This window comes from Syngnathus typhle, linkage group LG7, assembly GCF_033458585.1.
Source record: "Syngnathus typhle isolate RoL2023-S1 ecotype Sweden linkage group LG7, RoL_Styp_1.0, whole genome shotgun sequence".
Lineage (NCBI taxonomy): Eukaryota > Metazoa > Chordata > Actinopteri > Syngnathiformes > Syngnathidae > Syngnathus > Syngnathus typhle.
Genome location: NC_083744.1, coordinates 2154328 through 2166957, shown reverse-complemented (window position 1 = coordinate 2166957; position 12630 = coordinate 2154328). Strand labels below are relative to the sequence as shown.

At 43.7% G+C, this 12630-nt stretch overlaps 1 protein-coding gene across 11 annotated transcripts in view; it reads right to left on the bottom strand.

Annotated features, from left to right (window-relative positions):
• Positions 1-12630, bottom strand: part of ciapin1 (cytokine induced apoptosis inhibitor 1) — a 144595-nt gene that overhangs the window by 52759 nt on the left and 79206 nt on the right. For all 11 annotated transcript variants that reach the window (XR_009715051.1, XR_009715050.1, XM_061284307.1 and 8 more), the window contains 2 exons: positions 10261-10337; positions 1078-1199 (listed from right to left, as the gene is read on the bottom strand). Coding sequence is in view for 9 of the 11 variants with exons in the window: in XM_061284307.1 (XP_061140291.1) it covers positions 1078-1199; positions 10261-10337 (199 nt within the window). In the remaining 2 variants the exon portion in view is untranslated. The remainder of the gene's footprint in view (positions 1-1077; positions 1200-10260; positions 10338-12630) is intronic.

The following is a 12630-nucleotide window of genomic DNA, read 5'->3' as shown; positions in this document are numbered from 1 at the left end:
GGCAAAGTGTTGTGAAATAAAATATTACCTGTAATACGCATTTTGTTATTTGCTGATTGTATTAAACTATCACATTCATTGTCAGTCAGGAAGAGAAGAGGACTATTTGCATCGGATCCATAGTGCGCATGCGCAGTGCTAATGTCTCCGTATGACGTCCAGTCCGCGATTGAGATTAAAAAACAAGCAATATTTGACAATAACACAGTTTTCTGTTCCTGTCTTTGGTAATGTCACCCTGTCTTTTTGTTCCACGTCTTTGTCGGTCAGTCCTGTTGGTTTTGTTAGAGAGTTATGTTAGTTTACCAAGTCTGTGTTTTGAGTTAGTTAGTTAGTTAGTTTATTGTTTAGCACATATTATTGTATCAATAACTGTGCAAGGAGGGAGACGAAGCCTAGGGCTTGTAAAGAGCTCCACTCCTTACCCATTCTGTCCCCTAACCTCCTGTGTTTTCTTTTGTTTGTTGTTTTTGTACGCATGCATGCACTGTATGCACTGCATGTATATGTTGTTTAAAAAATAGATATTGTTAGCAATTTTTATTACCACTTTTTTTAAATAATTTTTATTTTTCAATATTTGATTTGATTTCAATATTTCATTTTTAAATATTTGAACAGTTTTTATTAGTTTTTGTTTTGAAAACTAGTGATCATCAGTTTGTTCTGTAGCCTATACTATATATACAATATGAGACGTTAATACATTTATTTGGGTTGACAATTTTAATGGCCCTTTCAGGCCCTAGGACTATGATGCAGCCCGCGACAAAAATAAGTTTGACACCCCTGCTGTATAAGGTATCTGGATATGAATGTCAATTACCGTAATTTTCGGACTATAAGTCGGGTTTTTTTTCATAGACTTATACTCAGGAGCGACTTATGTTTTTTTTCACAATTTTTTACTTGATCATTAACACATCACTTACTTACAAGTATAGTTGACCACTTCACGTTATTTTTAGTATAGTTGATCACTTCACATGCTTTGATATCTTTATCTTGAACATATTCAAAACATGAAAAATAGAGAGAAACCCCTGCGATACAGTAACTCCAGTGGAAGGAACTTACCAGTTCTTGCAGGCTTTCTTTTTCTTGATTGCACCTCCCCCACAGATAGGGGCTTTAAGAGACACTGGGTCTGGCTTCTTTAAATCTTCTTCATCAAGTAGAGCATCAGAATCCACAAGGTCCTAGTAGAATAGGGCAGAGGAGGTTTGAATGAGTCATGTGTGTATGCTTCTAGGCTTAACCTTCCAATTTCAAGCTTGCCCTAAGCTAGACTGGTAAAATTCAACCAAGTCACTCAGGTCAACCTCTGGAGCAAGGTCTGCAGATGGGGCTTGCTTTTGAGGGCCTGATGGCTAGGCCTGCACTCATGGGCCTTAGCCCAAAAAGGCAACACCACCTGTGGGAGGGGCTAGAGGGGTTGGTTGTGTAGCGAGTATTTTTTTAATAAAGCCTGTACTTTCCGTTTAAGACTTGCCACCATACAAACATTCAGAACTCTATTTGACTTCAGACCTATTCAGACTTATTTTCACTGACTTTGAGAAGTCCACAAATCATGATATCAACATTTTGTTTCCATGCTACCTGAAACGCATTATCTACTAAAGTGATGTGGTGGCGACTAGTGACGTCACACGAGACATCCCTATTGCCCCCCCGCTTGGCACCTGAATAATGGGACTCACTCCAATATACGAGCGGTTAGCCTACCTCTGCCTTTGGCTGCGTGAAAAGAAGGGCGGAGCTGTAAACTAATGACCCCTGGTGATGCCAGTCTGATCTAGCAGACCCAAACGTATTGCACTCAAATCTGTGGCTCTTTTATGTACCTACTCTGTGGGGTGGATATAGTGGGAATGTGACTTTCCCCATAGGATCAATAAAGTTAAGTCTAAGTCAAATATCAGATTCAAGAGGAGCAAAATGTTTTCATCCTGGCCACAGAACAGTGGATCAGCTATACACAGTTGGCAGGGTCCTCAAGTGTGCATGAGAGGTTGCCCAACCAGTCTACGTGGAAAAGGCGTTTGACCGTGGCCCTTGGGGAATTCTGGGGGGGGGGGGCGGGGGTGGTTGCTTCGGGAGCATGGAGTACCAAACCCCTTGATAAGGGCGGCTTGGTCCCGATACAACCAATGTCAGCCTTTGGTCTGCATTTCCGGTGTACCGTTTTTTTCCGTGTATAATGCGCCCCCATGTATAATACGCACCCTAAAAATGGCATGTTGATGCTGGAAAAAAGCCTGTACCCATGTATAATACGCACCCAATTTTTTTTTTTTTTTTTTTTTTAATTATTATTTATTTATTTTTTAAGTCCCAATGATCGTCACACACGCAGGGAGGCAATGGGTCCCATTTTTATAGTCTTCGGTATGGTCTTAAATAGGCTGGATGTATTTTTTTTGTTGGCGTTGATTTCTCAGAGTGCCCGTAAAGGCACCACCGCGATCCGTGCGCACATGTGAAAAAGGCGTGCGGACGTGAAAAAGGCGGCTCCGTATGGGAGAGACGTTGAAGAGGAATAAAAACACCCTTGGAAACCAAAACTTGCCCCTCGTCGTGACTCGGAGCCGCAACAAATTTCGGATTTGTGTAGGGTACATTGTGACTGATACCAGAGCATTGTGTTCGTATGGAGCGTGTTTGAAGTGAACAGCAGAGACGAAAGGAACAAGGCAAAGTGTTGTGAAATAAAATATTACCTGTAATACGCATTTTGTTATTTGCTGATTGCTACTGCTAATTAAACTGTGAATTGAAACTAATAGGAAGAAAACAACTCTCGCTCTTTATATAGCTGACGTGTCTTGCGCATCCGTTCTGCGCATGGGATCCATAGTGCGCATGCGCAGTTATACTGCCTCCGTATGACGTCCGGTCCGCGATGAAGATTTAAAAACAAACAATATTTGACAATAACATCAAGGATTGCACCATCGCATCAAACGATGTGTCGTCAATTATGAATTTTACTGAGTCAGTGTGTTGGGCAGGATGGCTGAATGCGATGCGCGATTGACAACAAACAAGAAGAAAGGTGATTTCAAGTTTTATTTCGAGGGAGATTTGTCATGTCTCGTCCCCAGTTTTGCTATGTGTCTAGGTTGCCATAGTTTCTGTTCGCGTCGCCCCTCTCTTCCTGTGTCACCTCAATCGATGTAACGTGCTTTGTATTTAAGTCCTGTCTGCCCCTCGCTCACCGTCGGATCATTGCATGTGTTACTGTCATGATGTCTGTTTGGTTTCTGTTCCTGTCTTTGGTAATGTCACCCTGTCTTTTTGTTCCACGACTTTGTCGGTCAGTCCTGTTGTTGGTTTTGTTCTACCATGACTTTCCTAAAAAAAAAAAAAAAAAATTAAAAAAAAAAAAAAACTTTTTGTACCCATGTATAATGCGCACCCCAGATTTTAGGACAATAAATTAGTTAAATTTTGCGCATTATACACGGAAAAAAACGGTAAGTTGAACTTTTTTAGGGGAGAGTTGGACTCCGACAAGGCTACCTTTGCCACCGACATCAAGGACCGTGCCTTTTCTAGTTGCAATTTCTAGATGCAGCTGAGGCGTTGAGGGGGTTCGGTTTGATGCCCTTTGAATTGCATCTCTGCCTTTGCAGATGACGTGGTACTGTTGGGTTCTTCAATACATGATGTCCAACTCTTACTGGAGTGGTTTGCAGCTAAGTGTGAAGCAGTTGGGCCAAATCTGAAATGATGGCCCTCAATTGGAAAAGGGTGAGGGGATGAGATCCTTAAGTGGAAGAGTTCAAGTATCTTGGTATATTGTTGACGAGTGAGAGCAGGATAGAGCGGGAGATCGACAGATGGATCAGTGCTGCGTCTGTTGTGGTGAAGAAGCCGAGCCGAAAGGCAAAGATCTTGATTTTTCTGGTCAATTTAACCCTCACCTCTGGTCACGAGCTGAGGTTCTGATGCTGGGGGACGGTGCAATGAGTTGTGTGGATTGATGCATCCATCAACGGTAAATTTTGAGCTCTCCACTATGGCATCCTGGAGTTGTTTGGACTACAAAACTTGCAGAAACCAAAACTTGCCCCTCGTCGTGACTCGGAGCCGCAACAAATGTTTCGGATTTGTGTAGGTTACGTTGTGACAGCAAACAAGCAGGTGATCGAGCAGGCGTCTGATACGAGAGCATTGCGGTCGTATGGAGCGTGTTTGAAGTGAACAGCAGAGACGAAAGGAACAAGCCAAAGTGTTGTGAGATAAAATATTACCTGTAATACGCATTTTGTTATTTGCTGATTGACACTGCTAAATAAACTGTGAATTGAAACTAATAGGAAGAAAACAACTCTCGCTCTTTATATAGCTGACGTGTCTTGCGCATCCGTTCTGCGCATCGGATCCATAGTGCGCATGCGCAGTCATACTGCCTCCGTTCGCGTCACCCCTCCCTTCCTGTGTCACCTCAATCAATGTAACGTGTTTTGTATTTAAGTCCTGTCTGCCCCGTTAATTTATTGTCCTAAAATCTGGGGTGGGCATTATACATGGGTACAATTATTATTATTATTATATATATTTTTTTTTAAGAAAATCATGGTACAACAAAACCAACAACGGGACTGACCGACAAAGACGTGGAACAAAAAGACAGGGTGACATTACCAAAGACAGGAACAGAAACCAAACAGACATCATGACAGTAACACATGCAATGATCCGACGGTGAGCGAGGGGCAGACAGGACTTAAATACAAAACACGTTACATTGATTGAGGTGACACAAGAAGGGAGTTGCGACGCGAACAGAAACTATGGCAACCTAGACACATAGCAAAACTGGGGACGAGACATGACAAATCTCCCTCGAAATAAAACTTGAAATCACTTTTCTTCTTGTTTGTTGTCAATCGCGCATCGCATTCAGCCATCCTGCCCAACACACTTAGTCAGTAAAACTCATAATTGACGACACATCGTTTGATGCGATGATGCAATCCTTGATGGTGTATTATTGTCAAATATTGTTTGTTTTTTAATCTCCATCGCGGACCGGACGTCAGACGGAGGCAGTATCACTGCGCATGCGCACTATGAATCCGATGCGCAGAACGGATGCGCAAGACACGTCAGCTATATAAAGAGCGAGAGTTGTTTTCTTCCTATTAGTTTCAATTCACAGTTTAATTAGCAGTTTCAATCAGCAAATAACAAAATGCGTATTACAGGTAATATTTTATTTCACAACACTTTGCCTTGTTCCTTTCTTCTCTGCTGTTCACTTCAAACACGCTCCATACGACCGCAATGCTCTCGTATCAGACGCTTGCTCGATCACCTGCTCGTTTGCTGTCACAATGTACCCTACACAAATCCGAAACATTTGTTGCGGCTCCGAGTCACGACGAGGGGAAAGTTTTGGTTTCCAAGGGTGTTTTTATACCTCTTCAACGTCTCTCCCATACAGAGCCGGCTTTTTCACGTCCGCAGCCTTTTTCACATGTCCGCACTGATCGCGGTGGTGCCTTTACGGGCAGTCGGAGAAATCAACGCCAACAAAAAAAATTACATCCAGCCTAGTTAAGACCATACCAAAGACTATAAAAATGGGACCCATTGCCTCCCTGCGTGTGTGACGATCATTGGGACTTAAAAAAAAAAAAAAAATTTAAAAAATTCATAAAAATTGGGTGCGTATTATACATGGGTACAAGCTTTTTTCCAGCATCAGCATGCCATTTTTAGGGTGCGTATTATACATGGGGGCGCACTATACACGGAAAAAAACGGTATAGTTTGTATATCGTTGTATGGGGCTGTGGAATAATTTGAACTGCGGCGGGGCACACGGCATTGTTGACAAAGGACGATCGATAAAAGACGAGAAATTTGACCGATGGATTTAATGATTTTATAGTGACACAAATGGTTTGATAATATTGTTTGTGTTAGTTATTTAAAATATAGTTTATATATCGTTGTATGGGCCTGTGGAATAATTTGAACTGCGGCGCGGCACACGGCATTGTTGACAAAGGGCGATCGATGGATTTAATGAATTGGAGTGACAGATGGTTTTATAAACGTGTTATTTATGTAATATTTTTTTTAAATAACTGAATGTTAAGTCAGGCCCATTCTCAGCTCCTCGTTTGTGTTTGTCACGTTAGCATACCGTATCGTTTAGCCCATCGGTGGGCAAACTACGGCCCGCGGGCCACATCCGGCCCACGGGACCGTTTAATCCGGCCCGCCAAACCTGAATAAATTGTATTATTAAACATTGTTTTGGGTCATTTTGCCTGCAATGACTGCGTTTCCCCAGTAGATGGGGAACCGCTCGCCTGCGCATTTACCACCGGAGGCCGTGTCAGAAAGCTCGGTGCACACTCACAAGTGCGTGTACGTACTCAGTAGTACGGACATGACGCACTCGCGCTCTATTTGTATCAGTCCCAAATTTAGAGCATGGGCTGTGACGACAGCATTCTTGTAATTCGCGCGCTGAGCTTTCAGATACGGTTTTACGCTAAAGCCACCCCCAAACCTTCCCCTGGAATCCTTCCATTAAAATGAGTCGACCAAGGAAAAGCAAGGTGGACAAAGTGCCGAGTGTTTAAAAAAGAGTGGCCAATTTGGCTCGACGTACGCGACGTGACGCTCAGCCACATCAACATCATGAACCCGTCACAGATCGAGGTAAACGCACCAACACCTCGGATCTCTCCTAAGAATTGCCACAACAAATTTTACTCCAGACTATGACGCACTAGCAAAAAAGGGAGTAAATTGCCCCCCAAAATGAGACTTATACTCCGGAGCGACTTATATATGTTTTTTTTCACTTTTCTGGGCATTTTATGGCTGGTGCGACTTATACTCCGGAGCGACTTATAGTCAGAAATTACGGTATGTTTGCTCAACCAGTCCACATGTGTTTTGTGGACTTGGAGAAGGCGTTTGACAGTGTCCCTCGGGAGGTTCTGTGGAGGGTGCTTCGGGAGTACGGGGTGCCAAGCCAACTGATAAGGGGGGGTATCACCGATGCCAGAGTTTGGTCCGCATTTCCGGCAGTAAGTCGGATTCGTTCCCAGTGAGGGTTGGACTCCGCCAAGGCTGCCCTTTGTCACCGTTTCTGTTCATAACTTTTATGGACAGAATTTCTAGGCGCAGCCGAGGCGTTGAGGGTGCCCGGTTTGGGGACCTCAGCATCGCGTCTCTGCCTTTTGCAGACGACATGGTGCTGTTGGCTTCTTCAAGCCGTGATCTCCAGCTCTCACTGGAGCGGTTCACAGCCGAGTGTGAAGCGGTCGGGATGAGGGTCAGCACCTCGAAATCCGAGTCCATGGTCCTCGGTCAGAAAAGGGTGGAATGCCCTCTCTGGATCGGGGATGAGATCCTGCCCCAAGTGGAGGAGTTCAAGTATCTTGGGGTCTTGTTCACGAGTGAGGGCAGGATGGAGCGCGAGATCGACAGGCGGATCGGTGCAGCGTCGGCAGTAATGCGGACTCTGTACCGGTCTGGCGTGGTGAAGAGAGAGAGCTGAGTCAAAAGGCAAAGCTCTCAATTTACCGGTCGATCTGTGCTCCTACCCTCAGCCATGGTCACGGGCTATGGGTCGTGACCGAAAGAACGAGATCCAGGATACAAGTGGCCGAAATGAGTTTCCTCCGCAGGGTGTCCGGGCTCTCCCTTAGAGATAATGTGAGAAGCTCGGTCATCCGAGAGAGACTCGGAGTAGAACCGCTGCTCCTCCACGTTGAGAGGAGCCAGATGAGGTGGCTCGGGCATCTCATCAAGATGCCTCATGGACGCCTTCCTGGGGAGGTGTTCCGGGCATGTCCTACCGGCAAGAGACCCCGTGGACGACCCAGGACGCGCTGGAGAGACTATGTCTCTCGGCTGGCCTGGGAACGCCTTGGGATCCCTCGGGATAAACTGGATGAAGTGGCTGGGGAGAGAGAAGTCTGGGAGTCCCTCCTAAAGCTGCTGCCCCCGCGATCCGACCCCGGATAAGCGGAGGAAGATGGATGGATGGAAGGATGGATTCTTTCGTATTTCATCTCACACGTATATTTAAAGCCTTTTTCGACCTAAGAAGTTTTGCATCGTAAGCGTCTTAAAGGTGTCCTACGGGCGCGGTAACTAGTTGGTGCGCATGGCGGAAGAATACACCATGAGAGAGGCTGTGGACGGAGGAAGACAGCGTTACCCACTCACATGGTTTCCGCCATTTTGGACTGTTGCATCGTCACTCTCTAGCAATGCCCTTTCCAGTGTGCAAGCCAACCACACAGGTAAGTAATTGTTTTCTCCTTCTAGTCAATACTGTACTGTATCATTTTATTACTGTTCCGACTTGCACCAAAATTTGGTTTACATCGCTGTGTAGGAATGAATCGACGTCGTAAACCGAGGACCCCCTGTATACTGTATTGTTACATTGCCAACGGCCGGCATGCGGCTGTGTGGCTGGGACAAAACCAGGAATTCAGATGGAAAAGCGATTACCGTTTTTTCCATGTATAATGCGCCCCCATGTATAATACGCAACCTAAAAATGGCATGTCGATGCTGGAAAAAAGCCTGTCCCCATGTATAATACACACCCAAATTTTGACTCGTAAACGTAGAATTATTTCAGAAAAAAGATCATCTTTGGGAACAACCGGATGTTATTCTGCCGGTCAGTATCACTGCGTGTGCAGTAGCAAACTCGATAGCGAAGAAATATGTGAGACTCTCAAGGGGATCACCAATATTTGAGTGATGTTCCAGTTATTTATCACTAATATATAATATATATAATACCGTATTTTCCGGCCTATAAGGCGCACCGGCCTATAAGGCGCACCTTCAATGAATGGCCCATTTTAAAACTTTATCCTTATATAAGGCGCACCGGACTATAAGGCGCACCATTAATGCATCATGTCAGATTTTTAATCCAAATCAAATCATTCTCCATTTTATCTTTTTTATTTCAACTTCAGACGGAAACCAATTACTTTATAATCATAAAATAATGATCCATAGTCTTTTTGAGTCATGATTCATAGTCTTCAGCGGGCCACTTATGATTGATTTCATGACACAATGCTTTGGGCCAGTTTAAATTTAGGAATGTGGTCCATATATAAGTCGCACCGGGCTATAAGGCGCACTGTTGGTTTTTGAGAAAAATTTAGGTTTTTAGGTGCGCCTTATAGGGCGGAAAATACGGTAATTATTTATTTATTATTCACAATTGTCATGGTGATCTTTCTGGTGATTTCTTAACTAGGCTGGATGTATGTTTTTTGTTGGCGTTGATTTCTCCGACCACCGCGATCAGTTAAAATGAAAAGAGAGGAAAGTGACGTGCGGACATGTAAAAAAGGCGGCTCTGTATGGGAGAGAAGTTGAAGAGGAATAAAAACACCCTTTGAAACCAAAACTTGCGATCGTCGTGACTTGGAGCCGCAACAAATGTTTTGGATTTGTGTAGGGTACATTGTGAAAGCAAACGAGCAGGTGATCGAGCAAGCGTCTGATACGGGAGCATTGTGTTCGTGTGGAACGTGTTTGAAGTGAACAGCAGAGAAGAAAGGAACAAGGCAAAGTGTTGTGAAATAAAATATTACCTGTAATACGCATTTTGTTATTTGCTGATTGAAACTGCTAATTAAACTGTGAATTGAAACTAATAGGAAGAAAACTGAACTCTCGCTCTTTATATAGCTGACGTGTCTTGCGCATCCGTTCTGCGCATACTGTAATGGCGGCCTCCATATGATCTCCGATTTGCGATAGAGATTAAAAAACAAACAATATTTGACAATAACACACCATCAAGGATTGCATCATCGCATCAAACAATGTGTCGTCAATTATGAGTTTTACTGACTAAGTGTGTTGGGCAGGATGGCTGAATCCGATGCGCGATTGACAACAAACATAGGTAGAGAACTGAACTCTTGCTCTTTATATAGCTGACGTGTCTTGCGCATCCGTTCTGCGCATACTGTCATGGCGGCCTCCGTATGATATCCGGTCTGCGATGGAGATTAAAAAACAAATCATATTTGACAATAACACACCATCAAGGATTGCATAATCGCATCAAACGATGTGTCGTCAATTATGAATTTTACTGACTAAGTGTGTTGGGCAGGATGGCTGAATGCAATGTGCGATTGACAAACAGGAAAGAAAGGTGTTTGGGGGCAAGCAAAGCAATGTAAAATGTGGAATCGGGCTAATGGAAAAGGGGCATTAGGCTTGGAACCTCACCGCATCATCATCATCATTCATGTCGTTTGCTGATAGTGTCCACATTTTGATGGTGTTTGGATCCAGAGCTAATCTCCCTGTGGAACAAATATTGACAAAGATTCATTTCTTCATGCATTTAACCAACGCGTCACATTCAAGCTTCATGACGTATATAAAAGTGCAAAAATCACAAAAAAAATAACAATGTACCGTATTTACTCTAATTATTGCCCATATTCGAATAATCGCCCAGTTAGCGATGACATAAATAAAAAACATTGATACCTCTAATTATTGCCCATGCTGCTAAAAATCCCCCCCCCAAAACCTACGTTTTCCTCCGCGATCGCATGCCGCCGACATTGCGCAAGTTTAAATATGACTGATTTGACAGCACGTTGAATGTCCCTTTTAAATTGTTTTTCTCCACAAACTATGATACAATTATACTCGTCACTCCGCTACAATACCCTCACACAATTACGTTATCGGGGCGTGCGCTCGAACAAGACGATTGCGATAACATGACGTGAGCAACATGTGACGGTAACGTGTCGCATCGATGGAGCGTCAATTGACGCACCCCGCTGTTAGAGGTAGATCAAAACAGCCGCTGTTCTAGTGTTAAGAACACCAGTGAGATGCAGGTATTGCATACTACATAAGGAAAATATGCATATTATCGCCCATTTCAGTGCCCCTTGGAGATCGGACAAAAAGTGTTCTCTATTAATCGCCCACCCCCCCTGTTGGACACGAACCTTTTCTAAGTATCGCCCTGGGCGATAATTAGAATAAATACGGTATTTCAAAGGCCCCACCTCCAGAACCTGGCTAATATCAGTCTTTTAATAAACAACGGTGTTATCAAACAGCAAAAACACAGCAAGAAAACGTTGCTATACAGCGTTGCTATGCAGGGTTGCTATGCAGGGTTGCTATGTTCTGGTCATTGGCGTCACATAAAGCAAAACAAAAAATCAAATCAGCATTTAAATTCAATTCTTCTGACCAGGCCTGTGGACTCGGACTCGGGGACTCGGACTCTGTCATTTTTGCCGGACTCGGACTTGGACTCGGTGCTGATTTTGACCGAGTCCACCGAGTCCGACAATAAAAATAAATACGTTCGATTTTATTTTCATCGCGCTGCTGAGAATGCGCGTAGGAATACTGTCCACAGCCCTGCTTGCTTGTTATGAAGACAAATTTAGGTGTTGCGTGCACGCCCGCGCCTGCCTGCGTGCGTGCACGTACAAGACCCACAATGCCCCGCACAATGTTGTGCTTGATTTGGTTCCCCCGGGAGATTTTGTTCCCCCTGCCGCGGGAGCGCGCACGCCTTATTTGGAAAGCAAAAAACCGATGTCGTACAGCGTCAGCACTATGTTGTTTTCAATAAAAATATGAAGAACTCACGTTTGCGTCAGTCAATTTTAATTTTTATAAAGGATTATTCTCATTTGATGTCTTTAAATTCATCCGCGTTCTGCCATTGAAGCGGGATGCATTCGTCTCGGTGACTTTTACCGGTATGTTTTTATTAATCCAGCTCTATTAGTCTTGTGTTACTTCCGTGTTGCTGCGGTATTACTGCCGCTTCACAGGCAGTGTTTGGAAAGAAATGTTAAGGTATGTTATTAAAACTTTAAAAAAGCTGTCTGTGTCCAGTCTTTCTTTGTTAACTCGCGTGCACACTTCCGTGTTGCTGCGGTACTACTGCTGCGTCACAGGCAATGTTTAGAAAGACATGTTAAAGTATGTTATTAAAACTTTAAAAAGGCTTTCTGTGTACTGTCTTTCTTTGTAAAAAACACGTGTGCACGTGCGGCTTATAGTCCGATGTGGCTTATATAAGAAAAAAACTAAAATATCCCCGAATTTTAGTTGGTGGGGCTTATAGTCCGGAAAAAAAACTCTTGAATCTTGAATTACGGTACATACTAGTCGCACCGGAGTATAAGTCGCAGTTTTGTTGGGAAATTCATTTGATAAAATCCAACACCAAGAACAGTCATCTTGAAAGGCAATTTAAAATAAAAATTGAATACCGTCTTTTTCCGTGCATAATGCGCCCCCGTGCATAATACATACCCTAAAAATGGCATGTCAATGCCGGAAAAAAGCCTGTACCCATGTATAATACGCACCCAAATTTTGACTCTTAAGTCTGTAAACGTAAAATTATTTCAGAAAAAAGATCATCTTTGGGAACAACCAGATGTTATTCTGCCAGTCAGTATCACTGCGCATGCGGTAGCAAACTCGATAGCGAAGAAATGTTTCGGATTTGTGTAGGGTACATTGTGAGAGCAAACGAGCAGGTGATCGAGCAAGCGTCTGATACGAGAGCATTGTGTTCGTATGGAGCGTGTTTGAAGTGAACAG